General features: G+C 39.4%; 1 protein-coding gene across 1 annotated transcript in view; it reads right to left on the minus strand.

Moving 5' to 3' along the window:
- Positions 1–24,320, minus strand: part of klhdc3 (kelch domain containing 3) — a 37,060-nt gene extending 12,740 nt beyond the window's left edge. The window contains exons 1-7 of the mRNA XM_037678085.1: positions 24,081–24,320; positions 21,061–21,237; positions 20,795–20,910; positions 20,644–20,715; positions 17,669–17,882; positions 17,251–17,337; positions 15,762–15,870 (exon numbers count right to left, since the gene is read on the minus strand). Of these exons, the coding sequence (XP_037534013.1) occupies positions 15,762–15,870; positions 17,251–17,337; positions 17,669–17,882; positions 20,644–20,715; positions 20,795–20,910; positions 21,061–21,237; positions 24,081–24,234 (929 nt within the window). The 5' untranslated portion in view covers positions 24,235–24,320. The remainder of the gene's footprint in view (positions 1–15,761; positions 15,871–17,250; positions 17,338–17,668; positions 17,883–20,643; positions 20,716–20,794; positions 20,911–21,060; positions 21,238–24,080) is intronic.
- Between the last annotated feature and the right edge of the window lie 1,995 nt (positions 24,321–26,315).

The raw sequence follows: 26,315 nt of genomic DNA on the forward strand, positions 1-26,315 counted from the left end.
TCACTACTAACAGAACCATACTACTAATAGGACTATGCTGCTAACAGAACCATGGTGCTAAAAGAACCTGACTACTAACAGAACCACTCTGCTAACAGTACCATGGTGCTAAAAGAACCACACTGCTAACAGAACCACTCTGCTAACAGTACCATGCTGCTAATAGGACCATTCTGCTGTAGATGTATTTCTTCACTCTTGGCGCCTTGTTTTTGTGTTTTTGTTGCATGCTTTGGTATTTCTTGTTGTTGTTTTTTGGCGAGTTGAGATGGTTCTTCTCATCCTGAGCATTTCATTGCATTGCTGACCTTGTGTTGATCTGCATAAGACAATAAGCATAAAACTTAAACCAATTTATCAGGACTACAGACAAACTGAGTTACTAGTTGATTGTTAGATGCCTCCAGTTCATTATTCATCATCTATGGTCAAACATGATTTCTATTTGTATGATTTGAAAGTATACCTCCTGTAATCTTTAAGCTGCCAATAAATTCAGTTCACTGAAGACAAAGTTCTTTAGAACGTCTATAAGAGAGAGTAAGACTTGGAAAGAGAATGTGCGTAACTGATTCTGTCTGTCAACCTGCTAGAAGTAATGAAAGTAGCATCTCTATCTAAAAAGCACACTGCAGAAGCTGTGAACTACTGTGCAGGCTCACTTAGAGGGTGGTTATTAGATGCTGACGTGTGAAGAGGAGCAGATAAGAAGATGTTTTCGTAGTAGTAAAAGCGAGATGAAGATTGCATCCATTGGGACGAAGCTTTCTCGTAAACTGTGGATACGTTTGTCCCGGGTGTGAAATTCAGCAGTGCTTAAGGGGACGTTAGGACTTTACTGGTCACTGTAAACACAACAGAAAGAGTGAGGGGGTAGGAAGAGATGTCTGATGGACTGGCAATATGTAGAAGCGGGAAACGTCACAGTGTGCAACTTGATGTGGCATCCTGGTGTGTGTTGGGCCACTTGATCAGGAAAGTATCACTACGTGTGAAAGTTCCCCCCACCCTGCTGCTGTATTGGTTCCCAGTCTGACTGATGCTGCAACCCCCACTAAAAAAACACTGGCTGCCATTTCAAACAACACTCAATGAGGGTGTCTAATCACCTAATTGTGCTGCCTGCTCCACTTAATTATCTTCCAAACCAGTGGCAGCTCTTGAGCAAAAATATTAGTGGGACAGAAAATATTTTGCTGAATCACTGAACACACCATTTTTTATAAATTGCGTTAAATTTTCTGTGGAAAAGGAAAACAGATACACGTTGCTTTATTGTTATTTTTTGTTGTTTTTTTGGCTTTTGCCTTTTTTTTCCCCCTTCCCGTGGGTTGAGGTTGTGTCTCGTGAAAAACAGTCCGGTCTAATAAATCAGAGAAACGGACGCCTCCCACCCCCAGCTGACAAACATGCAGCTTTCTGAACAGGATTTCTAATTTGACTTGAAGTAATAAATCTGAAACAATCCTCCAGATTACCACAGTTAAATGAGAGCCAACAATTTCAGTGAAGTAACTCTAAAATAATATAAAAGTGAAAAATGATGATATCATCACCGAATCAAACAGATGTTTCAAGTAGGAATCAAACCCACACTCAGTTACAAGACCATTTTTTCAACTGTTGACCCACCACAGCCACACACAGAATAACTTGATTAACTTTCCTCGGTTCTTTTCAGTTTTCTGTTCTGGTCCATTCCGTCTGCTTCAAATGGCTTTAAAAACAGAATATCTCCACTGTTGGTCTCAGCAGGTTTCACTGCAACCGTTCCTGGGTTTGAGTTCACGTCAGGTCTAAGCAGAGGTCGTATCAATGCGCTAAAACCAGCCAAATGTGTCCTCGGAGCAGAAAATGAAATTCTATTGGACCTGCTTGTTTGGATCCGCTTGACGAACGTGGGTTGTTAAACGACACTGCCCCGTTAACGGTAAATACGTTTTTAAAAAACTGAGGACGAATCGGTAAAAATCATTTTAAACGACACTTAAAAGTATCAAAATACTTCACAAATACACAGAACAAAATAATACACAGCAAGCTTAGTAAATAAGTAATTTACACTATTAGGAGGAACTACTTTGTGGGATGAATGTTTTTTTTTTTTATTGCCCGTATGGACCGGCCGCCACTGTTTCAAACCAAGGTGTCAAAACTTGTGAAGAGATTTGTGAAGTAAAAACTCTAAAACTGAGTCTGAGAACAATCCACCAACATTGAGAGTGAGAAAATTAGAGGCAAAATATACTTTTCACCCATCTAGTCTCCCCAGAACTCGAACTTGTGTTCAGCGTCTTCACTGACCATATCCTCATTCTTGGACTGATATAATCTACATCCTTTTCCTTTCTCTCCTTTCTAGTGAATTCTGCGTCTTCTGAACCACCAAGCCCACAGGAACTCATCACAAACTACAACTTCCTGCACGGCACCTTATCAGACAGGCCAGACGGGGATCAAATTATTTCAGTAGCCTCTTTGGCATTTGCACTGCAAAAACAAAAAGGTGACAAAAAGACTGTGGTTCTACAGCACATTTTTTTTAAAATGACTATTTGTTTTCCAGATTTACTTCTTGTGTATAAGAGCAGCAGTATTAATAGTTTTCTTATTTAAAGACAAATAATGATTGTCTAGTCCTTCAACCCTTAAGTCATCTGGATGGCTTCTATAATCACAACACACGACATATAACGCAGTTACAATACCTGATGCGATTCAGATGGCAGTTCAGGTTCTAGCCAGAGTTGAGAATGGTTCCAAAGAGACATTTATTGAGCAATATCACTCTCAAGCAAGTTATCACTGAGTGGCAGATAATCTCACCTTACTGAGTTATCTGTGCTCCCCGCTGGCAGCGGCTGGACGGTAGATTAGGACCTGTAGCTGTCCAGACAAAAACCCCACGTAGCGGGTGAGACGCAAATTACAACCGGCTCAGTGCGATACGCCTGACTTTAGATTAGACAGAGGAGATGCCAGCCCCTAATGAAGTACTTATCTTACATTTTGGCTTATGTGGAAATAAAAACAGATGGGCTTGGAGATCATGAAATTAAAAAAAAAAATCTCATACTCGCAGAAATACAGCATGTGATGATTTAAGAGGACGGAGCAACCTTCCTCCCACAAGAACAGAAGATGAAATAATGTTTCACAACCTTGAGCACAGTGAGTTATTAGACAGCAAATGGGTTGTCAAAAGTAAAAATATACAAGCGACTTCCTCTTCAGCCCCAAACTTGACTTCCAGCTGACAAACGTAAATATAAAAAAGACCCCAAAGAAAAGAGGTGTGTTGGACCATAGGGAATTGGACAAATATGTTCATAATTAATGACCCAAAGTGTTTGTTTCTGTTAATTTTAACATGTTGTAATACAACCTGATCACCTCAAGTCCAGTTCCCCTTCATTCATTTCTGGAATACAACAACATGAACTGTCCGTCAGGTGTCGGTCCGGCCGGCTGTCGAACGCCGCTGTCGTTTTATTGTTTAGCAAAGATCCGCGCATTGTAAAGATTTTGGTACAATCAATTTGTTTTCATAACAAAATTGGCAAATGAGAAGATACAGTTGCCTATAAATAAAATGTGAAATGTAATATCTGTAAATAACATTCCTCAAGCCAAAGCTTGACGTTAATGTAGGCTGTTGTGGAAGAAACTCCCCCAAAAAACAAACATAATAACTGATACGTAACACACGCACAGAGAAATGGGTAAATATAACTTATTACCGAGTTGACTTCAATACGCTAACTGGTATTTTTATTAGCTACTCTAACACATTATAAAGGCTCGGCTTCCTCAAGTAAATACAAGTTCATCATTTTAAAGAATGCACTTGCATTATGATGTCATTTTATCCTATTTAAGGCAATTATTTCAGGAACAATAAAGCATGAAAACAAACACCGTGCTCTGAATGCTAATACTTCCTGTCCTGTTAGTGCGGTGACTTTTAGCTAAATGAGATTGCAGTTTTCTTAAACATCCATTCCACTGTCAATCAGAGCATGTATGTCACTTTTTTTAAAAAGAGGAGTACAGCAGTAATTCCTAACCGTCTACAGAATCTGGCTTTGTTTTCCACATGGGAAGTGTTTTGGTTGCATCGACAGAAGTTAATCAAAAAATGAACCTTGTTCTTCGTAGACCGGCCCGTCCACACTGACAACCGCATCACAAAGAGTCACTTATGCAGGCTGTTTATTTGAGCCGCCGTCCAACACTCAACCTCATGACTCCACAACGTATACAGCCTGCTGGAGGGTTAAGGAGGGTTAAGACGCAGATGAAATACTATCATGAGCTTGTCTTTGAAGAGTAAATCACAGCGATGCTGCGCTGCCCCGAGGTCTTGTCCCGCCACGTGCGGGATGCCCCATATCCTGTTGGGGTCGCCTTCACTGTTTGACAGGTTTTATCTCGGACACGCTAGCACACGCACAAAGACAATTAATAAAGGAAACTTCTGCAGCCTAGCCTTTGACACGAGAGGCAAAAATACAACGTGTGGTATCAGAATCTGTGAGTGGTGACCAATAGGTTCTTTACAAAGAACAGTTACAATGACGTTTAGGAGGTGAAATGAAAAATCTAGATTAAACCGTTTAAAGTTCATTGCTTTAAATTAAAGGTGGGTGACCATGTAACTGCCAGTGTCCGTTTGTCTGTTAGCAAAATATCTCATGAACCGCTGCGCACATTTGAATGAAACTCAGACGTTCACACTGAAGGCGAACGCAGCCAAAATCTGACCTTTTTTTTTTTTTTTTTTGCTCCTGTGTGACCCAAATGGGATTTTTATGAAACTGTATAAAAGAAATCAGATTTTCAAATCTGATCCAGGTGTTTCTCATTTGCGGCACTGAATTGGATACATATCCAACGTTTTTCAAAGCGACTCATTTCATCAGACTTTTACGTCAGCGAGGTATGCGTAAGCGATCCAAGTATCGACAACAATGAGATAAAGTTTAAATCTTGGAACTCCACACATCTTGAGCTACAGAACAACTTTTTTTTTTTTTTTTATTGCTATGTCCTGGATGACTGAGAATCTAAACCAGCATTTGATACCAGAACTGGTGTCAAATCGAATTGACGCCAACGTGATGAGATCGATGTGGGAGTTAGTTTCACTTCTAGTGCGTTCTCCTGTTCCAAAAATACAGTTCTGCACCGAGTGGGTGGCAAGAGGCCAGACCAAATGTAGACGCTGGACAAAACAATCATGACAGGTAATAATTTATTTGGTTCTGATTGCACAACAACTTCGGACTCAATACAAGCATGCTAAACGAGAGGACGGAGATGGGGTAGAGGTAGGGCAGCCAACCTGGGACCAGAAAGTCGCAGGTTCGACCCCCAGCCGTTCCCACATGTCGATGTGTCTCTGAGCAAGACACCCAATCCCTAATTGGTCCCCAGGTGCTTATATAGCTGCCCACTGCTCCACCTGGGTGTATCCCAGGTGTGATGGGTTAAATGCAGAAAACTAATTTTGCCGTTGTATGGAAACATACACTGATGATAATCTCAGACTTCCCTTCTTCTGCGCACGTGGGTCACTTTAGGGTCGTAAACTGTTCGCTCTGGAGTCTGAAGGTGGTCACAATTTAAATAATAATGTGAGCATCGACGCAAAAAAATTGGATCGAAGCAAAAAAAGCGAAACAATTTAAATTAAGCATTAGAACCTGCAGAGTGAACGAAGTCTTAGAACGTAACAATCGGCTGTACGTCTGCTACTGATTAACTTTTAGAGTCAACCTGACCCAAGATGGCTGCCACAGCTAATGAGCTTTAGCAAACACAAAAAATGGTTTCAATTCTGTCGCAGTAATAGATATTGAGATCAAAGTTTTAATTACTTATTAACATTTAACCTAAGAGCTTACAAATTGTGCAAGATGTTTGTCCTGCATACAAGACGGCGGGCGATGCGTTGGAGTTTTCACTTCATTGTACGAGAGGTAAAACGCCCCGCCTCTACCCCGTTTTCTGTAACATTTTTCTGTCTTGCTTTACCGTGATAACAAGCAGCAGTTCATCCAGATGGACTATCCTAACACAGCTGCCCCTTCAGCCATTGATAAGGTACAAAACGTCCTAACAGGAGATATGAAGGCACCAGGCTTCTGACCTTTGTGAACAAAAATCACTGAACTCTGCAGGAGGACTTTCTTGGCTCAACAACGTTTTGGTTTACCGCCAGTTAAATTCCACACAGATTAAATATCGTGGTGAGATCTTTGTGGATTAAACCGGGCTGAGATGTTTTGGCTACCAGTGAGATTTACCTGCCGTGTGGTCTTCCAGAGACTCTCAACAGCAACAGCGCCACTAAAATCTGTGAAAACCCCCACCCAAATTATACAGAAGTTTGCTAACAAACTAAATCTGCTAAAAAAATAAATCCCAATACCAAGTCTGAGTATAGACTTAACAAGAAAAGACGACATAACAAATAATTAACTGAAGCGTCTAAGTATCTAAATTGTGTCAGCGTCCTATCCATTATTTACCAAATTACTGAGTGCAGATTGGCAAACAGAAAAAATGTGGCACAGTGGATTAAACCTGCTGACGTCAGCTGAGTGACAGAAGCTGTGGGTCAATCATGTAAATACATGTAAAACCAAAAACGGCACACTTTACCGGACAAAAGTGGGACTGTCCGGCTGGTTTCTGCACAAAAGGCAGGCCAGTGGAAAAATATCAGCTCTTAATTTTAACTAGTTTAGACCAAATTACCAATTGTATAGCAACAGGATAAAATATTTAAAAGCATGGCAAATTTGTTTTGAAATAAAACCTACAGTTTGTACAATGTAACAAGACGTAAATGAATGAAAAATCAATTAGTGCTAGAATGGTTTATAAAGTATACCGTAGTTTAAAAAAAAAAAAAAAAAAGCAACAGCATTTCTTTAAAAGGAAAACTGCAGCAAACGTCATGCTAGTAGTGGGAAAATACGTTAACTTTGTAGTTGTTTAAAGAAGTGTAAATATTTCCTCTGCTGTGCACAAACTTGATTTTCGCTGCAGCAACACCTAATGTTCAGGAAGGGAACGCCAGAAAGCCTCGTTCATTTCAAAAGACAAGAACCTGTGCCACCAGAAACTGAATTCGAGTTGCTCAGACGGGCCTGTCACAATAACTAATTTTGCTGGGCGATTAATTGTCTCAGAATTATTGTGATAAACGATAATATTGTTTGAAATTTGACAATAATTAGTAATTATTGTCAAATTTAAGACAAAATGTTGGTGAATTTGTTTTGAGTGTAGTACCTTTTTTTGACCACCAGATGGCAGTATATGACTGTTTGCACCGAAGGATGGATAGTGAGGGAGAGAGCAGCGTGTGTCTTTAAGACAAATGGGAGGGAACCCCTTGATGTGAAAGGGGCTGTCTCTCCTTCCTTTTTTTTGGTTCTCAAAATGGTGGACGCTCCGTATAATTTGAGCTCTTTAGCATAGAATTTTTCAAACAAAGCTTTTAATTTAAAAAAAAAAACCACTAAACAAGTTATCAGCTTCAAAAACAACTTTTGACATGAAGGCACAGGTTTCAACTGTGAATTTTGCAGCTTCGACAAGACGGAGGTTTTTTCCCCTGAGGTCGGCCTGTTAGCTTAGCTCGTAGCTTAGCTTCTTAGCTTAGCTGCTTTTAACGATCCAAAAACGCGATTTTGGATCGTTAAACCTGATCTTAAAGAGAAGGGTTGGTGAAGAGCACCGGAGTTGAGCTTTTTGTCATCCAGTGTCTTCAGTAGAACGTGAGAGACACGAAGACTCGATAAAACCGATAAATGAAAATTAGGTCGATAATTTTCATTTATCATGCGATTAATTGATTTATTGTTTATAGTGACATGCCTATGCTCAGATTGAGTTTGGACTGGCGTAATTTAAAATGAAATCCACTGGTTTGAAACAGAATTCAAGGAGGCGGTGACGCAACAGAGTGGATGTAATCCGCCGTAAAACACCAACGAAGAAAAAGAACTTCCTTAACGGCGTATTTTGGGCTGGAGCAGTGGCGTACACGAGGTCATGTCAAGTTCCACTGCTGCAACTGGTCGAAGCAGATTGCTGCTCGTCCTCAGACTGGTTCTGCTGGAGGTTTCTTCCTTTTAAAAGGGAGATTTTCCTGTCCACTGTTGCCTTTGTGCTTGCTCAGGATGGGAAACCGTGACAAAGTGGACTCAACGCGTCTGCTGGCTTCCTTAGATAACTTTTACTTATTGGCTTTTTTTATGTATATGAATGTTTCTGTTCAGTGCCCTGAGACAACTTCTGTTGTGAGTTGGTGCTGCATAAATAAACTGAATTGAAAATATTTAATATCAAATGGGTGCTTATTTGTTACAGTTAATACACTTGTTTTAATCACTTTAGACGAGTCGGCATACGGCAGCTGAGACACCTGTTCTACAGATAAAGCTCACTCTTTAGGTGTTTTCATCCATGTTTCCAAACCTAAAACTGTTCACGTTCAAAAGGGGGTGTGGAGGCAACGCTGCCGTCTAATTACCAGCGTTCGGTGCGGAAATAAACACAAAGCATTTGTCTTGGCTTAATGGAGAGAAAACACTGGAAGAGGACTTTGAAAATTTGCTTTTGTGTAGCTTGTGTTTATTCTGAGGAGGCAGAAACAGCTTCTCGTTAACGTGATCAATCACGTGATGCGAGTAATAGAATTTCAAAACAGTTGGAAGAATTTTTACGTTTCAAATAACCTTTTCTAAACGGCATCTTCAAAATCGAATCAACAAAGAATGAAAACACAACAGTGGAGGCGTGTGTATTGGAGTAAGTAGCTACCACCAGAACAAAGGTGACATTAGCATGTTGAAAACGTGCCTGATGGAGCAGGTGCTCTCTTTTCAAAAGGGAAGTGGACATCAATCAGACCCATTTGTTGCCGACAGCCACTGTGGAAATGATGGACCTAAAATCCCCAACTCACTGAATAGCACTTTAAAGTTCATCCCAAGAGCAACTACAGAAATTTGTGAATGCTTATTGCTGAAGAACTTGCTGTAAAACAGCTGAAATTAGCTAAAAACATGCTGAAATGTATCTGAAATGGAAGAACAAGCCTAAATTCGCTATTTAAAGCAGAAAATACACAAATATGCTGAATTACATTTAAATAAGAAGAAATGAGCACAAAAATTAGGAAATTAGCTAAAAAAAAGAAGTTGAAATTAGAAAAAAAATGGCTGAAAAGTAACTGAAGTTTAAACTACTTCTTTCTGCCTGAAATGCTTCGAGTTTAAATGGGCAAAAAATGTAGAATTAGCTAAAAATGCTTAAAAAAAAAAAGGAGCTGAAAAAGGTAAAACAAGCTTAAATTAGCAGAAGAAAGCAGAAAGAACGAGTGTTTGCCCAATTAGGCTGAAAGACGCAGAAATGAGCACAAAAAAGTGGAAATGAGCCAAAACAACAGCTGAAAAGTAGCTTAAAAAGCAGAAAGAAGCTGAAATTACAAGGAGGAAGTGGAGAGGGCATGTTTTCTGAATTAGGCTGAAAAAAGTTGAAATGAGTGCAAAAAATATAGAATTAGCTTAAAAAAAGCTAAAATTAGCATACAAGCTGAAATAGTAGAAAAAGCTGAAACTTGCTGAAATAAGCTGAAGGGAGCTGAACAAGCTGAAATTAGCAGAAAGAAGTTAGAAGAAGCACATAAATGTTGTAGTTAGCAAGAAGATCCTGCATGAAAGGTGGACAAAGCAGAAGCCAAAAAAGCTTAAATTAGCTGAAAGTAGCTAAAAAATTTTAAATTTACACAAGGAAGCTGAACCAGAACAAAATGTGAAAGGAGCAGTAAAAGGTTGTAAATAGATCTAAAGATTTGAAGGATGTAAAATGAGCTCGATTCATTTTCTATGAGAAAAAAAAAATGTCAGAAAAGGCTAAATATTTCAAAAAGCTAAAGCTGCACCAATACCAAAAGTCACAGCGGGATTGTCCTGAAAGAGCTGAACGTTCTGATTTATGATTTGTTGAAATGGCTTGAAGACGGCGGGACGAGAATCGCACCGAAAAATGTGCGGAAGACCAATGGATCACCGTGAACGCTTCATAAACGTGCACACGGTTATCAGGAGTCCTCATGACGACGGTGAAGAACCAAAAATGCACAATGATAACCGGATCATTCAGATCACATCTGGCAACAACAAAAAAAAAAACAGCAAGGGGAATGATTTTTCATTATTAGGGTCTTCTGCGATGCACAAACAGCTGATCTAGTATAAAGTATAAAAACTATAAGAGAACAGACTGAACGAGTAAATGCTCTGAAGTACAAGGACCAGTGACAAATTCTGCTCCCAGCATGCCAATCTGTCATGTCCTTGTTCACATCCTGCTCCTCTCTGTTCCCAAGCCTGAACTGCTTCCTGATTTAGCCTGAACTGGGTTTAACGCGAGCAATTAAACACAACGCTGTGAATGCCGTGACGACTAAGACGCAGCCGAAGATCCACAGTCTGTAAAGTACTGTCTTCACAGGCAAGTCGGTCTCTTGTGAGGTAAAACAGAAGTATTTAAAGGACGCAGCTGCAGAGCGTTGGGGTGAAGGTCAGTGCAGGTGGAGCTGGTCATGCACGGCTCGTCCTTCGTGGAACAGTGAGCAGGTCTCAGTAAACGAGTGTAACGGAGGCATTGATGCTGTATCCAATGGCCCCCCGTGAGAAAGAATGCTCCCTAAGGTCATAAATCAAAGATGGGGCAGAATTTCGCGCCTTTCTGCAGCTCGACAAACGTGTTTACACTGAAGCAAGTGGCACTCAAAAGGCTGCCCCTAATGACCAGCCCGTCATTTAAACACACACACACACACACACACACACACACACGCCTATAGGTGCCTATAAGGATTGACTTTTAATTAGCATGTTCGCTCGTTTTAGTAACTTTTTGCTAATTTAGCTTTAGCATATGTTTTGATGAATTTAACAACTTTTCTGCTGCTTTTATGTGTTGACAAGTCAAATCTTTAATAGAACTAAAACACTTAGAAAGCAAAAGCCCTTTTTTTTTTTTTTCCTCGCTGGATTTATTGTCTCCAACTAAAGTAATAAATTATTCCTGAGCAAATTCCTGCAAGTAAAACAAATATCATAAACTGAGAATAAATATCAGCAGCAGGGGTTCTGTTTTGGATCAGCCTAAAGCGACGACCAAGTGTAGAAACAACACGCGGACTATAAATTTACAGACAATTTCCTTAGAAAGCCCAGCAGAATGAGGAGCCCCACAAATAAACACGGGCAAAGTGTCCAGCAAATAATTCACGAAGGCCTGTGGAGTCATCGATCAATCGCTCCGAGACAAACCAGTGCACGTTTAGTCACGTTCAGCGCCCGCATGGTATCAGCACGCAGGAACAGGCGAAACAACGTTTACACTGAACAAGTGAAGAGGGGATGAAAAGAGATGGATACAAATTATAGAAATTAACTCAAAATCAACGATAACTGGAGAAACTGCATTTACTGCGACAATACAGTGTGAATGCTGAAAAACAGCTGAAATTAGCTAAAAACAAGCTAAAATGCAGTTGAAAGGGAAGAGCAAGCCTAAGTTAGCAGAAGAAAGCAGAAAGAACACATATTTGCTGAATTAGGTTTAAATAAGCAGAAATGAGCACAAAAATTAGGAAATTAGCTAAAAAAGCTGAAATTAGCACAAAAATTGCTGAAAAGTAACTGAAAAGGCAGAAAGAAGCTTAAACTACCAGAAGGTAGTGCTGAAAAAAATGTGGAATTAGCTAAAAAAAACCCTAAATTTAGCACAAAAACAGCTAAAAAGATGCTGAAAAGCAGAAAAAGTTGAAACTAGAAGAAAAAAGTTGAAAGGAGCATAAGCTGAAATTAGCAGAAAGAAGTTAATTTGGCTGAAAGTCGTTAAAATTACTATGAAAAACATGAATTTATTTGAAAACAAATGAAATTAGCTAAAAAAGTATTTTTTAAAAAGTAGCTGAAATGGTATAATAAGCTTAAATTAGCAGAAGCAAGTAGAAAGGACACATATTTGCCCAGTTAGGCTGAAAAAAAAAAGCAAAAATTAACACAAACAAGTGGAAAGTGTCTTAAAAAAGCTGAAATTATCATAAAACAGCCGAGAAGTAACTAAAATAGAAGAAAGCAGCTGAAATAACAAGAAGGAAACGGAGAGAGCACATTTTTGCTGAATTGGGCTGAAAAAAGTTCAAATTAATGAAAAAATATGTGGAATTAGCTGAAAAGACTTAAATGAACATAAAACAGCTAAATAAGAGCTGAAAGAGTATAAATCATTGAAACATGCAGAAATAAGCTGAAAAGGGCATAACAAGCTAAAATTAGCAGAAAGATGTTAGAAGAAACACAAAAATGTAGTTAGCAGAAAAAAGCTGAAAGGGGCACAAAACAGCTGAAGAAAAAAAAACAGCTGAAAGAAGCTGAAGCAGAACTAAACGTGAACGGAGCAGTAAAAGGCTGTAAACAGATCTAAAGACTTGAAGGACGTAAAATGAGCTCAATTCATTTTCTATGAGGAAAAAAAATGGCAGAAAAGGCTAAATATTTCAAAAAAGCTAAAGTTGCACCAATACCAAAAGTCTAAATGCAGGATTGTCCTGAAACAGCTGAATGTTTTGAACATCCGCACAATGAGAGAGTTGTTAATAAAAAGCACGGCGTGTGTTTGCGTGCATGTGCTTATGGAAGTTCCTGTGTGTAAGAGGCTTGGCTGTGCATGTGTAAACAACCGTGCACTGATGGTTAAAAGAAGCTGTGTGGTCCACGTGCTTAAGGTCTGTGAGGATAAGACACTAATTTGTACAGTAACTGAAAACATCTCAGACCTAAAACTACAAAAACAGCCGTTAAGCAGCGAAACGCTTCGTCTCAAAAAACTGAAAGTTTTCCTTCTAACAGGGTTCTTGGTGTGTACACACACACACACACACACACACACACACACATTATCCTTTGGCTTTTAAAACAGGATGTTGGAGGTATTAAGTGGTGTTTGATTTCTTCCTCTGCACCCTTCATCAACTCAGTGACACCCCCTTTGTCACCACAGGAAATCATGACTACTACAAACCCACACTGGATGGATTCCAGCGAGACGCTGAGAGCAGCGTTTTAATAAATTGTCCTGTTCTTTCTCTGGACCTTTATCATTGATCAGGACTTAAACGGAGCGGTTTTTAAACCAGTGAACTGGAGTTTGTTTATAAGCTGCGGTGAAGGTGCCATATGATGCGGCTCAGGACAAACATTTTCTTGGTACGATGCAACGGATGGTGAAGATGTAGAGGAACCATCAGTGGCAGGCCAAAGCCTTTTGGACCTCAGCGCCCGCAGACAGAGTGGGGCTCAGAGGACCTTATCCACAGCTCTCTGAACCACCAACACGTTATCCCTGTGGGGTTTGCCTGATAACACAGGCCTTGTTGATAACAGCAACCCAGAGCTCAGACTACTCCAACACCGTAAGCTGCCTCGTTAATCTGACGGCTACTGGCCTATCACAAGTCCGTCACCAGCTCAGCGGCACCTCACCAGCTTCAAACCAGCGGTTATCACTACAGTCTAACAAGCAAACAAGGAGAATAATCACAGCCTGCTGTCTACAGGAGCCACCCCCGCCCCCACTCAAGACATTTTACAGACACAATGTTTTTCCTTCAACTGCAGAGAAAATAAAGAAAATTGCCAAACATGTTTTTTTTTATGTTTGAAGACAAGTTAATACTAGAGAAACCATTTCCTGTGAAAATGCAGTGTGAATGTTTATTGCTGAAGAACAGCTGAAATTACCTAAAACATGCTGAAATGGAACAACAAGCCCAAGTTAGCAGAATAAAACAGAAAGTGCACATATTTGCTGAAATAGGTAAATAAGCAGACATCAGCACAAAAATGAGGAAATTAGCTAAAAACGCTTAAATTAGCCACACAAAAAAAAAAACAGCTGAAAAGGCAGGAAGAAACTTGAACTACCAGAAGGAAGTGGAATGAGCTGAAATTAGCAAATAAATGTGTAATTAGCTGAAAAAGCTAAATTTAGCTCAAAACAGCTAAAAAGTAGTTGAAATAGCAGAAAAAGCTGAAACTAGCAGACAAATGCTGAAAGGAACATAAGACGAAATTAGCAGAAAGAAGTTAATTTGGCTGAAAGTAGCATAAATTACCACAAATTTTTTTTGAATTTATCTAAAAACAGCTGAAATGAGCTAAAATGTAAAAAAAAAAAAGTAGCTGAAAAGGAAGAAGAAACTTAAATTGGCAGAAGAAAACAGAACGAATATGTTTGCAAAAATAAGCAGAACTGAGCACAAAAAAGAAGAAATTATATTAAAAAAAAAACAGAAATTAGCAAAAAAAATAAAAATAAAACAGCTGAAAAGTAGCTAAAAAGCAGAAAGAAGCTGAAATTACAAGTGGAGAGAGCACATTTGTGTTGAAATAGGCTGAAAAAAGTTGAAATGAGTGCAAAAAATGTGGAAATAGCTGGAAAAAAGCTTACATTAGCATAAAAACAGCTAAATAGTAGCTGAAATAACAGAAAAAGCTAAAACTTGCAAAAATAAGCGCTGAAATTAGCAAAAACAAATAGAAGAAGCTCAAAAATGTAGTTAGCAGGAACAATCTGAAAGCAGCACAACTGAAAACACCTGTTCATCTAAAAGTAGCTAATACAACGCTGCTTAAAACAATTAGCAAATAACTGTTTGGTGTCAACTCAAAATATTTCTAACATGGATGGATACTCCTGACGATTTGAACAAAACTTTCAAGAGTTAATCACTGGATCTACAAGTGATTTTAAAAAGTCAATCCAGTTTAAGATGCAGTTTGCAGTGTCCTTACACGGGCTCCATTTTAAAATTACATCCTTTTCCAGACACGGTCAAAGATTTCTGCAGCTATTTTTAAACATATTTGACGTGAATGTTTATTCAGTGAAAAAATAAAATAAAATAAAAAAATTGGACATTAGAATTTCTTTTCTCCATTTATGGTTTGTAATACCAGCGGTAACGCCTTCTTTCATAAAAAATAATGTTCACTGGGTAAAACCCTTGCACGCTGTAGGACTGGGCTACGTTTTGGCTGAAATATTATGTACTATGTGTGTGTATTATGTGGAAAAAAGAAAAATCATAAAGTTTAAAAAATAATAATTTCATGTCCCTATTCAGCTTTTATTATTATATAGAAATATGACGTCTAAAACAGCCCCAAGTTGGCAGAAGTAGAATAATTGTGAAAATTAAAACATGAAAAGCTAAAAACAAAAAAGTGCAACAATAAGTGACCGCGGTTTCCTTCAGAGCCTCCATCACACAGTTCAGGTAAACGTGACGCTTTCTACCTGCCCAGGAGTTACTTACCGTCACTCTTCTGCAGATCATCACTTATGGTGCAAATAACAATATTATTATTTAGACGATTTCCCCCACAAGCTGCCTCGACATAAAGCTGAAATATATACTGTATATTTTATGTATGGGTAATAATCTGCTTTTACATACAAGCATATTTATCAATACTTAGTGGAAGAAACTTGACGTTTCAACATAAAGAGTGGATTTGAGCTGTAAAGCTCATTGTTGGAGGTCAAACACCTGAGACACAGCTACTGCGTGTGTACACTCACTACAATTTTTAGAAGATTTCATCTTTTCAAAAAAAAAAAATGCAACAAGAAATAGTGCTTGTATTGTTAATATTTAATACCTGGTTCCTCCGAAAAGAATAATTCGATCTCCGACCATACAGCAACACTGACGCCTCCTCGGACATGGACCTTTCCCTTTGGGCTCGACTTTCTTCCAGGAGAACGCTTCTGTAATGTGAGACGAGTATAACGTTTAAATGGCACAGATCGATATTAAAAACTCAATGAAGAAATGTGACATATTTGCACAACCTATTTTGTTCAAAGCACGAGCTCTCAAAGATACATTTCCTTACGTTTTCTTTAAAAACCTCAGCAGAGAGATGTTGATGCAGGACATCGAAGCTCTTCAGTCTAATGGAGTTTTATTTGGTTCCGTCAGCATCATTATAAACGAAGCTCGAGATTAAGAAGCTCTTACAAGAAGAACAAATTCTAGGGGTTTGTGATCGATGAGCTCAATGTCGGCCTGCTCCAGTGTTTTCCCCGTTAACGTGTTTTTGAAGATGCAACAGAACAACAGCTGCTTGGCAGAGCTCCACGGCTCTCACCGACCATGATGATGTCATACAACAAATCACAGGAAGTAACTTGTTTTGCTGAAGTGAACCAAATGATTCACATTACCAATGAATCCTAAACTTTCCATTTTAGGCCGACACAAAGCCACTTCTGTTCTGTGAATCATAAAAATGACCGAGGACGATGAAGTTCCCTCTTTTGTAGCGTATAAGGCTGAAGTGTAGCCTCACACTTAAACGTCACTCCATCTCCATAGCAACAGGCCGTTTGTGCTTGGATAATAACAGCTCTAATCAAGGTGCTGCCCTCTAGTGGACAGCAAACCACACGCCTGCAGGGTTTGTGTTTATTGTCATATGCAGATCAACACAAGGTCAACAATCCAATGAAGAACCGTCTCGACTCGCCAAAACAACAAGAACAAACACCAACGCACGCAACAAAAATACAAAAACAAGGCGCCAAAAGGGAAAAAGAAATACATTTTCTGTTCAGTCCCCTGAGATGACTTCTGCTGTGACTTGGCGCTATATAAATAAACCGAGTTTAATTGAACCTACAGCAGCATGGTCCTATTAGCAGAGTGGTTCTGTTAGCAGAACGATGATAATAAAGATTGCAGCAACGGACGATGGCTGCCCTCCAGAACCAAGCAACTCGTTGTCTACTGGCGTAGACAATGAGTAGGATGTTGTTTGGCTATAATTATATTTTGGTTGTGACACAAAATCTCAAAATGATGAGATCTAAAGATTTTATCTGCGTCAAGAAAAGGGACGTCCGACTCTCTGCATAATAATAAAAAGAAACGGTCTCTGTTGTGAAACTAGTAATGATGCTGAGGGAGGGAAGGACTGTCTGCACACGAAGTGGTTCAACACAAACCTGCACTGCGTTAGTGATCGCGCATGGCGTCCAAGAGCAGAAACATTTCTAAACTCTTGCAGGAGTGGTCAAACTGCAGCAGAACTGTACAGCAGCTACACGGGTCACTTGTGCCCAAATGGGAGTTACAATGAAAATCACCTGGATTGAACTTCCAGAGATCGTTGAAGTGTCGGTCCAGACGGGCGTTGTAACCTCCAAATATGTAGAGCTCCCCGTTGTACGCGACTAAAAACAGAAACAAATCCATTTTTAGGTCGATCACAAAGATCGATGACATAAAGAGATCGCATGACGGCAAAACTACCTGGATTTTTCTAATTAAGACAACGTGAGCCCAAGTATTGTTTGTATGTTTAACACACAAAGTCCTGCGCTGGAGAAGGAAACTGAGAAGTTCAGTATCCCTCCCAAAGAATCCTTTAACTTTTTTTTGACGATAAGTCTCCAAAGATAAAAAATGAAAGAAGGCATTAGTTTTAGACCAAGATCAACTCAAGCTGGTGCATATTAAACATTTAAAAGCAGTGATCCCCATGTGTGTGTGTGTGTGTCTTACAGGCTGAGTGGCTCCTCCGTCCTTCTGGTAACGGCTGCGTTAAAGGAGTGCTCAGCCAGCAGTTGGTCTCCGTGTCGAACACCTTGATCTTGTTGCAGTAGATCTCGTTGTTGGAGTGGAAGGGACCGAAGCGATCTGCCCTCCCTCCAAATACAAACATTTTTGTCCCTATGATGGTGGCTGAGTGGAAGTCTCTCCATCGTGCCGGCGGGCCCTTTAGCACAAAAGAAACACACGACTCCTGCTGTCACTTTCACACTTTGTACCTCAGAATGTTGTGGAAAAATAAATAAAAACCCGATGCATACGAAGCCTAAACATAAAAATATTGATGGTATTATTAGCTTAAAATGTATTGTGCTCATTACAGCATGCCTAATAATAATCCTTTTTATTTTTAACCACCAGATAGATTAACAGGCAAACAGCACCACCTGGTGGATCTAATTACTAACTACACAAACAGGACCTTCAAGCGCAACGATTTCTTTAACACGTTTAGAGGATGGACAGAATCTACTAAAAGTCAGTCCTACAGTTAAAATCCAGCTCGCAGTGATTACAAGAGAACCATAAATAAAAACACAAAAGTGAAACACGATCTGCACAACGCTCTGCAACTAAACCACGTGTCAAATTCAAGGCCCGCGGGCCAAATCTGGCCCTTGTGAACATCTTAGCTGGCCCCACAAGTAAAATATTTCAATGCTTCTCGTTTCCTTAAAAAAAAAGATAATCATTTCATTTAGTGCAGATTTCCCATGACAACTAGCTAAATGTTGGATTTTTCAGTAGTGATCAAAATATCAAATGATCAAACACGTGCAGATGAACCTGCAACAAAGAAAAGATGTCGGGCATCGACTGTAATTGGTTCGTTCCCTGAACAAACTATTTAATTTTGGCCCCCATTTATAAGAGTTTGACATCCCTGAAATGTTTCTACTTTATTATTATTTTTACCTAATTACGAACCAATTCCTTTTACGTACTCTTTCCCAAAAATTGTTGCAATTGTGTCTTTGTTTTAAACAAGAAAAACTAGATTTTTATTTAGCTATTTTTTTTTAAACACATACCGTCATAGTCATGGTAAAAATAAATACACCTTCTTTATATTCTCATGTTTTACACATTAGTGTAATAAAAAAAAAGATCTGGTCTGGTTCAAAACTGATCAAATCTAACCTCTAGGGTTCAAAACACGCACCTGATCCACCGTGTCATTATTTATTAAACGTGAAAAGGCTGCGGCTCCCAGAGGTACGACTCGTCTCAGCTCGTTGTGCTTCAGCTCAGTGAGGTGTCTGCTCAGCTCTCCGACGGTCCCACCACAGCATTCGGTTCAGGCCCGTTCTGTTGCAGATCAGCTGCTGGCTTTGGGAACAAGGTGGACCTAGTTTGGTCCAGGTTTCGGCTGTCCAACAGATGGACTCACGTTTGACTCTAGAATCCTTCGGACCTCGGGGAAAAAAACCTCCGTCTTGTTGAAGCTCCAAAATTCACAGTTGAAACCCGTGCCTTCGTCTGAAGCAGGGGACCCAGAGTGGGGCCCACGGGCCAAAGTTGGACCACCAAACTGTCCTCATTACCATATTAAAATTTCCTTTCAGGAATCAATGTGTTTACACTCACTGATTCCACCCATTGACTTTAATGTTAGTCGGCCTGACTACCGTAATGGCACTACACAGATCAAACAGTAGAGTGATTAATCTGTGTATTTTTAAAATAATTTTAGTAATTTATATTCTTGTGTTTTATTTGGACAGACTTCCTACCTTCCCTCGGCAGCTTCCTGCTATTGAATAACATTTTCCTTTGACAGGTCCTTTTGAGGGACGTTGGTTGGACGCTACATTTTATTGCATTGGGCCCCCGGCCCTCTGATAGATTTTAAATTTGTCCCTCTCAGGGAAAAAGTTTGGGCACCGCTGGTCGTAAGAGTTGTTGTTCTCTGCAAAAAGAAGCTGAGAACTTGTTTAATGATTTTTTATTAAAAGCTTTGTGTGAAAAATGCTAAAGAGCTCAAACCACACCGAGCGTCGGCCATTTTGAGAACTGAAGAGAGACAGCCCATGTCACGTCAAGGGGCCTCCCTCCCATTTTTCTTAAAGAGACGCTGCTCGCTCCCTCACTATCCATCCTGCAGTTCAAACAGTCTTATACTGCCATCCGGTGGTTAATAAAGGTACTACGCACAAAAATTAACCAACATTTCTTCTTAAGTTTGACAATAATTACTAATTATTGTCAAATTTCAAACAATGTTATTGTTTATCGCAATAATTTCTGAGACAATTAATCGTCCAGAAAAAAAACTGTTATCGTGACAGGCCTAACAGTACATCTACGTATGTTGTTAAAATCACGTAGGTTTAAAAGAACATTCCAAGAGTGTGGGAAGGGTTTCTAAAGCCTTAAAACATTAAAATACTAAAATAAATATAGCGTTCCTACTTGGCGGGTTTTCACTTACTGCTTGGGGGTCCTGAATGTAACCCCTGTGATAAACGAGGTACTACTGTATTATGGAACAACTGGCTTAGATTTTACAATACAAAACCAAATTTAGAGCTTTACACGAGGTTTGAGTTAAATTAATACTAAAATGTATTTTGTTAGTTTGACTGTTAAACGTCTGAAAACGTGGGGAAAAAGTGTCCCTCATAATATTAAATCTTTAAAAACAGTCATTCTTCCTGATCATTGTTAGATTACCCCATTGAATAAATTGCTTTCCATACAATCAAACAGATGTATGGAAGGGATTTTCAATAAAATAAATTATAAATCATTTTGAATGTTTAGTTAATGTCCTGTTGAGCTTTAAAGACAAACTGAAGCTGCTGCCAGCTTTTTCTATATTTGTATTTCTTAGAGGGATCACGTTCAGCCTATTTTTAACTGTTTTTGGAGCCATAAATTCCAGGAGATCTTCTAAAAATAAACAACAACTGGTTATTTCAACTCACTCTGGCATTTATTAACGACCAAACCATGGCGGTGGTGTCCAGCTTGTGGATGTCGTTGGAGAAGCAGTCGGCCTAGAAAACGGCAACGAAAGACAATTCAGTCAAATGTCGTTTCCACTGAGGATCACGGTGAAGATCAACGAAGACTCACCAGCTGCTCATATCCTCCAAATATATACATCGCCTTCCCTAAGACGCAGGCTGAGTGGCCGTCCCGCGCTCCGGGAACTGTCCCTGAAATCTTGGGCGTGTGCCATCTGTGGGTATCTGCAACGCACAGATCAGTTAGAAAGTACTGGCTTTCGATGCAAAACCAGTAAACAGATGCAGGTGTCGGCGCTCAGACATCGGTTTCCTCAAAGTTCAACGTCAAACAGCTGCACCTGAGAGGAAACGAGGCGACGGAGCCGTACTTACTGACATCAAAGGCGTAAAGCACATTGCAGGCCCCCTCTGTGTCGTTGCGCCCACCCCAGAGATAGATCGTATCCTCCAGCAGCACAGCTGTGTGGCCGTAACGCATGTATGGTACTTCACGGGCGCGCTCGTGTCCTCCTGTCCTCACGGGGGGCAGCTTCATCCAGCGCAGGGACACTGAAAGACGAAACAGAGAGTACACGCCTGATTGCTGTTTTTGTAATGTTTTGTTTGTGTGTCCTGTATCTCGTCACGCAGCTTGGAAATAAAACGTGCAAACTCTGCTCCTAAACATCAAACGTGTGGGAAAAGTTACGGACGTCAATGAGATTTGGGCTAAACGTGTAAGAAAAAAACAGCTTTGGAGTAAAAATCAGTCAATGTTTAAACGGGTCACAGAAAGATGGACTTTATAAATCTTTTATGTTTTATTAGACGTGTCGCAATAACTAATTTTGCTGGGCGATTAAATGTCTCAGAAATTGTTGCGATAAACGATAATATTGTTTGAAATTTGACAATAATTAGTAATTATTGTCAAATTTAAGAAATGTTTGTTAATTTGTTTTGCATTTAGTACCATTTTTTGACCACCGGATGGCAGCATAAGACGGTTAGAACCGAAGGATGGATAGTGAGGGAGCGAGCAGCGTGTCTCTTAAAAAAATGGGAGGGAGGCCCCTTGACGTGACATGGGCTGTCTCTCCTTCCTGTTTTTCGGTTCTCAAAATGGTGGACGCTCAGTGTGGTTTGAGCTCTTCAGCATTTTTCACACAAAGCTTTTAATAAAAAATCAAGTCTCAGCTTCTTTTTGCAGAGAAAAACAACTTTTTACACAAAGGCACGAGTTTCAACCGTGAATTTTTGGAGCTTCGACAAGACGTTTTTTTCTCAAGGTCGGCCTGTTAGCTTAGCTCGTAGCTTAGCTTCTCGGCGTAGCTGCTTTTAACGACCCAAAAATGCGATTTTGACGGTTAAAACAGATTTTAAAGAGAAAAAAGAAAGAGAGGGGTCAGTGAAGAACACCGGGGTTGATCTTTATATCATCCAGTGTCTTCAGTAGAAAGAGAGACACGAAGAAACGATAAAGCCGATAAACAAAATGAGGTTGATAATTTTCATTTATCATGAGATTAACTGATTTGTTGTTTATCGTGACAGACCTATGTTTTATACAAATTCACAGTTTAAGTTTGATGTTTGTTTTTTTTTACAGTTTTTCGAATGAATGTTCAACTGACAGCTGATGATGTTGCTAACGTTTGAACTGTCTAAAATATTCAAATCTTTTGCAAACTCTTTTTACTCCTACAACTATTCACGGTACATGTACAAATTAAACATGGAAATGTTTTTGGGTTTTTTTTACCCCAGTGTGTTTCTCACTGCCATTGAAAGTGTGTGAACCTTTTAGAATTGTCTGTATTTCTGCATAAATCTGACCTAAAACATCATCAGATTTTAACACAAGTCCTAAAAGTAGATCAAGAGAACTCAGTTAAACAAATGAAAACGTCAGAACATCTGTCCAAGAACTGAATCTAAAGGGAAGCTGGGTCACGCAGCGAGACATTGACCCTCAGCACACAAGATGTTCTACCAAAGAATGGTTCAAGAAGAATAAAGTTCATGTTTTGGAACGGCCAAGTCAAAATCCAGATGTTGTGGAAGGACCTGAAGCTGCAGTCAATGTGAGGAAACCACCAACATCCAGAGTTGAAGCTGTTCTGTTCGGAGGAATGGGATAAAGTTCCTCCAAGGTGATCAGGACTGATCAACAGTTACTGAACTTTTTTTTTTTTTTTTTATAAAGCTCAATAATTCATGTAATCCAACAATTTTCCGTCAGGTCATCTGGACAGTTTCTTTGTTACCAGGGGTCACACCAGGTACTGAAAGCAAAGGCTCATATACTTTTACAACTCACAAATATGTAATATTGATAATTTCCTCAAGAAATAAATGACCACGTATAATATTTTTGACTCATTTGTTTAACTTGTTTCTCTTTATTTACTTTTAGGACTTGTGTGAAAATCTGATGATGTTTTAGGTCAAATTGATGCAGAAACATAGAAAAATCTAAAGGGTTCTCAAACTTTCAGCCATAAGATTTACTCTCAAATTACCCCAGCAAGCTGAGAATGTCCAGCCGAGCTTCTGTGTTTTAGCTCTAATTATTCTCGTCATAACTGGACGTGAAGGGTCTGTTTTTGAACGTGTCATATCTCGTTCATAACTCACGGCAGAAGCGTAAAAAACGACACGTGTGACCCTCAAATGAAGAACCGTGAACCTCAGAGTTTTCTGTCGTTAGTGGCTCAAGAATAATTAAAAAAAAGACTTATTGTTCAAAAGTTAATAAAGTGGCAGGAAACAACAGTTATGGTGAAATTCATATCATATTCAGCTGCAGATCTGGTCCCACTTTTCTTTCTTTAAGAAACAGCTAGCGCAGGTAGGATCAGCTGCTTGAGGTAACTGTAAAACTCCAAAGCAGCTGGCTGACCTCACAGAACAAAACTACATAAATGTGTTACGAGAAAGACTCAAGAATTGTGTTTTTAAAGAATCGGAGCAGAATGGTGACAGACAAACACCCGTTTGTGACTTAGCAACAGAAAAAAAACACACCTGTCAAAAACTATTTCACTAACCACAACGGAAAGTTTGAAGTTCATCACGAGCTCCTGTCAAAGTGCAGTAAACTTCCAAACGCTCATATCTTTACTGGGCATTGTGAAAAAACAAACCGCGCAGAAAATACACACATTTTACTGACAAGACAATTATACTAGTTTTTTCAAATCTACTAAAAGTTAAAAAAGTTGTTTTCACAGTCAATATTATTTGAACCACTTAAAAAAAATACTACTTTAAAGACATAAACCTCTAAATAAATAAGAAAATGAAAACTTACAGATATTTTGGCACCCATTTTTTTTAATTAACATCTTTTAACAAGAAGTGTAAATGTTTTCCAGCCTTGCTTTGGGAAAGTGAAATATTCTACTTCGTACCTGTGTTAAAGACGTGCACATCGATCTGACGGAGGGTCTCGTAGTCCTCCCCGGAGCAGTAGCCTCCAAAGGAGTAAACCTTGTGCCCCACCGCCACAGCAGCATGGTTGACTCTCCGCGGCCCTCCTTCTAGGTGCACCGACCAGTGCAACATTCCACGCGCAGGCACCTCTGAGACTCCCGAGTCCTTACACCATCACTTTGCTACCCGCTCGGGCTCCATCAAAGCCCATACCACTGAATCCTGTGATCAAAACAAGAACGACATCACTCGGTGTTCAAGAACAATAAATTCAGGGAAGGAATCCAGTAAAACCCAAAGTATAACTGTTCTCTTGGCTAACTCGGCTCTGCTGGTGCTGACAGGCTCACAAGCCCCCGTTTCTAAGCTGGGAGAGTATTTTAAGAGGTGATTAGACCCACACCTACCAGTGCTTGTTCTTTCTGTTCACTCCTCTCTCTGCACCCTCCCATTGTCCCCAAAGAGTGCATTCAGAATAGCATTAAAACAACAACGCTCGACAGGAGTGCCATACGCTTCAAATAAATCATTATCAAAGCACACAAACAGATCAGCTGATCAGTTTTCAACAAACAGTAAAGCCGTAATCGCTTGATTTTAGGATTTTTTTATTTTTTTTTATAATTGTGGAGGTTGGCGTTACATGACTGGATGATCTAACGACAGAGGGTTTGATGTATGACAGTTATAAACACTAAAGGAGGACACTGCTTCACAGGCATAAGTGTTAAAAATACATGCAGGTGCAGATTCCAAATGTTTAACAGTAAAAATAAAAAATATGAGTGAATAAATAAGGGTGAATATTCTCATTGCAAAGTATAAAATCAAACATAAAAAGGCTATAATGACGTATACCACGTGGCGCAGTGTGAAAGGTTTGACTCCAGTACTTTTCCAGATATATTGATATGCAGGTACGCACTCGGTGTAAACGAATAACTCGGCTGAATCTGCTGAGTCAGCCTGTTCAGGTTAAAAAAATAAAATAAAGTAGAAACTTGTGAGTTTTTAAGGTGGAGAAAATTGAAAGATCTTTTAAAAGAGCTGTCAAGAATAATTATCAGGGATCGGTCAGGGTGGTGGAGAGCATTCAAACACACCGAGCTTTTATTAAACCTCTGCAAGACCGGTAAGTTCAGCGTTCGACCCGTTTCCTGGCACGTGCAGAAACGCACAGTAGTTGCACGACACATTAATCACGGATATGAGGAAAAACACTGCAAATGTGTTTATTAGTTCTGCTTAGTTGTTTATCAGCTCCTCAATAAATAATGTTTTTAAACAATACAATATCTTGATAATCAAAAGTGTGTTTAGTTCAAACCATTTTTAAATGTTGAAGTGAACTACTCATTTTAAATCAACTGTGAAACAGCATTAATGATTTTTTTTAATCCTCATTCAAAGTAGAAATCAAGTTAAATGTCTGTTACAAAGTAATTATGCATTTTTTGATCTTCTGTCTGAAATGAGAAAGGTGTGATGTCGGTCAAAAGTCGGAGACAGTCGCAAACAAGTTTATTGGAACGAGCTGTCATGTTTTTAAACCTCTCAGACAGAAACAAGGAAGCTGGCACCTGTGAGTCTGTCATTTCCCCAAAACATTTCTCTGTCTGTTCCTAAACATCTTCGCTGTTTTCTGACTTGGAATAACCCTCTGACGTCACTAAATATATATAGATATGGATGTTTCTGTTCAGTGCCCTGAGATGACCTGTTGTGACTTGGCCCTATTTAAATAAACTGAACTGAAATTGAATAGTTCATGAATTTATTAGTCCGGTCTTCACGACTTTCCACTTTAAACTCAAAAACTGCAGTTTTAAATCAGAAAGAGGTGAACCCTTCTTCTTGCTGAAACCTCGTGCACTCCTTGTTTGTTCTGTTTCCATGACTCACTGACCTCCAACCTTTTGTTCGCTCTTAAAAATAAAATCCCTAGAGGCTAATTAAACGCAGACCTGTCTATTTTAATCCCACATATTTCTGAGGAGCAACACGAGCAGGAAAGACGGGCTCTCTCTGGTAAATCTAGTTCCAACCACCTTGTCATATCACTTTATATTTTATAATAAATATAAATGCACGCTTCTAGGGAACATGTAGGCTCAACAGACTTCTCACAGGGGAACAGCCACGGACAGGAAGCACTGCTGAAGAGTTATCTGGACATATCAAACACAATCCATCCAATGTTACTGAAGAAATCA

Source organism: Nematolebias whitei, chromosome 1, assembly GCF_014905685.2.
Source record: "Nematolebias whitei isolate Nwh7 chromosome 1, NemWhi1, whole genome shotgun sequence".
NCBI classification, from domain to species: Eukaryota; Metazoa; Chordata; class Actinopteri; order Cyprinodontiformes; family Rivulidae; genus Nematolebias; species Nematolebias whitei.